We start from the raw sequence: 3,874 nt of genomic DNA, 5'->3' as shown, positions 1-3,874 counted from the left end.
ATTTCCGCCCATGGGGGAGATTTCAACGTTTGTTCAGAGGCAACCAGCGGCTAGACCAGGAAGGTCTGTGTGCTAAATCTTGATCCACTCCAGCTTTGTCTATGCGTGTTTATGCAGCACCGCTTGGATTTAGTAGTTGATTTCCCATGGTTTCTTCTTCTGCCGTTGTTCATACATAATCTCTGCAGTATAATTTTCAAGTTCAAGGCTGATAGTCACAATAGAAGTGTTACTGATTCTAAATGGATCAACGTTAGACTAACATTGATCCTCAGATAATAATCATTAGACTGATCTTTCTTATTGAGGCTGCCAAAATTGTATGCAGAAGTAATATTAATTACTGGTGGAGGTACTGAAGTGCTATCCTGTACTGCTGGGTTGAAGTAACTGTCAAAGTTGTTAGTTTTGTTAATCAAACGTGTTTCTGAATTTAGGGGCAAAAAGTTGTGTTAAGTGAAAAATCTATTTCATAGTAACACTTGACATCGGGTGTCCATCGCATCTTGTTCTACTAGCCGGGCGGCATAACTATAGAATATGTATTTCTATCAGAATTCTTAGGGGTTGTCTATGTTAATTAGGGAAAGTCCTTTGTGAATTGCTTGGTGCTTATACTTGATATAATGATTTTGCTTTAGGGTGACGATTGGCAAAGCACCTGCACAGCGCGAGGCAAACCCAAACAGAAAGAGTGCTCTGGAGATTTCGATGAGAGCTTTCGTAACAAAGAAGAATGGAAATGTTGTTAACCCAGAGATTGGTACTTCGTTCGATTCTGTTGATGAGGCCTATGAGTTTTATAACTTGTATTCCTGGGAAGTTGGTTTTGGAATAAGGTATGCCAAGAGCAGACTTAATGTCAACCTATCAAAGTGCATGCAGGAGATTGTGTACGGGTGTGCGGTGAGTTATATCTTAACTTGAATCAGGAAAACTTGTGCTCCTATGGTATGCTGACTATAAATCTATGTGCTTGATTTGCATGGGAAACCTTTGAAGGAGAACAACAGGTCAACTAGGTGTGGGTGCAGTGCTATGATAAGGCTACTAAGGTCAGATGACAATGGATGGTATATATCTGAGCACAAAGCGGAACATAATCACACTCTGTCGAGAACATGTGGGGAGAAGATGCATTGGAAGTCGCATAGGCACATTGGCCGTTACACACAAGATTTGGTGAAGCAACTTAGGCAGAATAATGTGAGTCTCGGTAAGGTCTTCAGTATTGTTGGTAGTTTCTTCGGCTCTGTTGAGAATGTTCCTTTTACTAAGAGGTCGTTGAAAACACTATGCCGTAAGATAAACAAGGAGCAATCGGATTCAGATGCAAGGAAAACGATGGAAATCCTTGCAGAAATGAAGGCAAATGACCCAGAATTCAACTATGCAATACAAGTTGATGAGGAAAGTAGGATAAAAACACTTATGTGAGTGAATGGGCGGAGCATAGACCAATACAGATGCTTTGGCGATGCAATAACATTTGACACAACTTACAGAACAAACCTCTATGACATGCCCTTCGCTTTCTTTGTTGGCGTAAACAACCATTTCCAGTGCATAATTTTCGGTGGTGCCATGCATAGAGATAAGAAGGAGGATACATTTAAGTGGGTTTTCAGAGAATTCATACGTATGGTTGGCGGCAAACATCCCAAGACGATATTGACTGGTGAGTGGAATTTCAAGCTCGCAACAAGGGCTATAAAAATGTTCATACTTAAAACAAAATTAATTTTGCTTACTGATAGCATGTTTTGTCCATTTGTAGACCAGGCACACTCTATGGAGTTGGCTATCAAGGCGGAATTGCCAAATACAACTCATAGATGCTGTAAATGGCATGTACTCAAAAAAGCAAAGGAGTCAATGGGTTCCCTGTGGGGGAAGAAGAGCAGTGATTTCAAGAATGACTCCCACAAGCTTGTCCATCACATGATAACAGTGAAGGAGTTTGAGGATGGATGGGATGCAATGTTGGAGAAGTACTCATTGAGGAAACATCCGTACCTGACACAAATAAATGAAGTGCGACACAAGTGGGCAAAGCCGTATTTGATGGGGTTTTCTTTGCACCAAAATGACAAGCACCCAGCGCATCGAGAGTTCTAATCACCTGCTGAAAGGATATGTGTCACCAGGATGTCCAATGCATCTATTCCTCTGGAAGTACGAGAAGCTCCAGTTCGACAGGGAATCTGAGGAAAGCTTCCAGGAGAAGCGCACTACTCTGGTACACTTTCTCTGTTTTTTATTCCAGCTAACGCTTCTATAAATAGAATGGTGAATTGTCGTTTGTGTGAGTGCTGATGACTGAGTTAATTTTATGTTCCATGCAGAGTGGTGTTCCTTTGAGGCTAAACATACCAATTGAGAGGCACGCAAGTAAAATCTACACAAGATCAATGTTTGAACAATTCAGTGAGGCACTGTACAAGTCTTTTGCACATCAGGTTGATGTTATAGAACATCGAAAGGTTTACAAGGTAACGCATCTCGATGCGGCAGCTCGGGAGAAATGGAGCAAAATTGTTTTTATTGTCAATGTGGATGATGAGGCGAGGTTCTTTGATTGTGAGTGTGGCACGTTTGAGCATTCTGGAATGGTTTGTTGCCATTCTCTGAAGGTAATCGGAAGAAATGACTCTATGCATGAATTTGGTATCCTGAACTTTGTTGCTGGAATTACTTTGGACCACAGTCTTATGCTCTGTCTTCCGATTCGTAGGTGATGATTGAGTTTCGTTTGCCAAAAATACCAGATAAACACGTTGTTAAGAGATGGACAAGGGATGCTAGGGATATATTGCTTGATCACTTAGTGCGGTACCAGAAAGACAGAGGCCCACCAGCGTCCGACACTTTTAGGCACAGCCAAATGTGGATCAGGGCCCTGGAGTGTGTGCGCCTTAGCGACATCAATGTGAAGTGTTATGATGTGTTCATGGCAATGATGAAGGAGGTATATGCCACGTTGCTGCCACTTAGCCATGACAAGGATGGCATGGGGCTGGAAGAGAGAGATGGTGTAGCTAAGATGGCAAGTGGCACAGCTTGTTCCGATACAGTTGAACATGTGAAAGCTTTGGTTGAAGACTGTGGAGATCAATCATATTGTTCCGGCATTGCAGCTGCTAATTGCAAGCGGGCATCAGGAAGACCTACTACAAGCAGAGATAAAGCGCCTTGTGAAGAGAAAATGAAGAGGTCTCGATTCTGCAAGATTTGCCGTAAGGAGGGACAGAAATGCACCACTTGCCCTGATCGCAGCGACATTCCAAAGGCTCCAAGGAAGGAGCCAAAGTTTACCAAATGTGGAGTAATCGGACACCGTAGGAATGTATGCGGCAAACCTACTGATCCATTCGAGCCAAACTTCCTCTAGGAGAAAAATATCATAGTGATTGGCTTGATGCCCAAGGACTTTGTAACCCAGAAAATTATATTGCTTCTATGCGTTGATAATGGACCAGTCGGTCCATTCATGTATCCATAACATTTGATCCTACTTTTTCAATGCCGAGAAATCTTCTTTATGCATTGCCAATTTTTATATGCAGTATTGTTGTTAGTTGGTAATTTGGCAACTCATATTGCGTATTTGTTGGAAAAAATAACTGCTGGGCCGGTTCATTGGATTGTTGGGCCTCCATAATATATCAAGGCCCTGGTGGTTTGTTGCTGGAATTGGGAGTGTGTTTGCGAGCAAAGCTGGGGTGGGGGGATGCCAACTGGTAGGTACAACGCGCATGAACTTGTGTTCTCAGTTATGGCTTTCCGCGCGCACGAGCTGGTAAAGATTAAGGGTAACACGATGTGCACAGCCCACACCTTGTCTCGCATGCATGAAAAGTTGATGTACGGGGGG

The 3,874-nt window shown here is 42.7% G+C and overlaps 1 protein-coding gene across 2 annotated transcripts; it reads left to right on the top strand.

Annotated features, from left to right (window-relative positions):
* On the top strand, nucleotides 1-3,536 carry LOC123149661 (protein FAR1-RELATED SEQUENCE 3). 2 transcript variants are annotated; one of them, XM_044569371.1, is made up of 7 exons: nucleotides 1-63; nucleotides 642-906; nucleotides 1,003-1,216; nucleotides 1,306-1,678; nucleotides 1,778-2,239; nucleotides 2,346-2,633; nucleotides 2,735-3,536. In XM_044569371.1, the coding sequence occupies exons 5-7, from the start codon at nucleotides 2,087-2,089 to the stop codon at nucleotides 3,389-3,391; spliced, it is 1,098 nt and encodes a 365-aa protein (XP_044425306.1). In that variant the 5' UTR covers nucleotides 1-63; nucleotides 642-906; nucleotides 1,003-1,216; nucleotides 1,306-1,678; nucleotides 1,778-2,086; the 3' UTR covers nucleotides 3,392-3,536. The 2 variants fall into 2 exon arrangements, with proteins under 2 accessions (XP_044425306.1, XP_044425305.1); XM_044569370.1 differs by having other exon boundaries at nucleotides 1,003-1,678.
* Nucleotides 3,537-3,874: the final 338 nt, after the last annotated feature.

Source organism: Triticum aestivum, chromosome 7A (assembly GCF_018294505.1).
Source record: "Triticum aestivum cultivar Chinese Spring chromosome 7A, IWGSC CS RefSeq v2.1, whole genome shotgun sequence".
NCBI lineage: Eukaryota > Viridiplantae > Streptophyta > Magnoliopsida > Poales > Poaceae > Triticum > Triticum aestivum.
The sequence above is the reverse complement of the archived record's forward strand: the minus strand, read 5'-3'. Positions and strand labels throughout refer to the sequence as shown.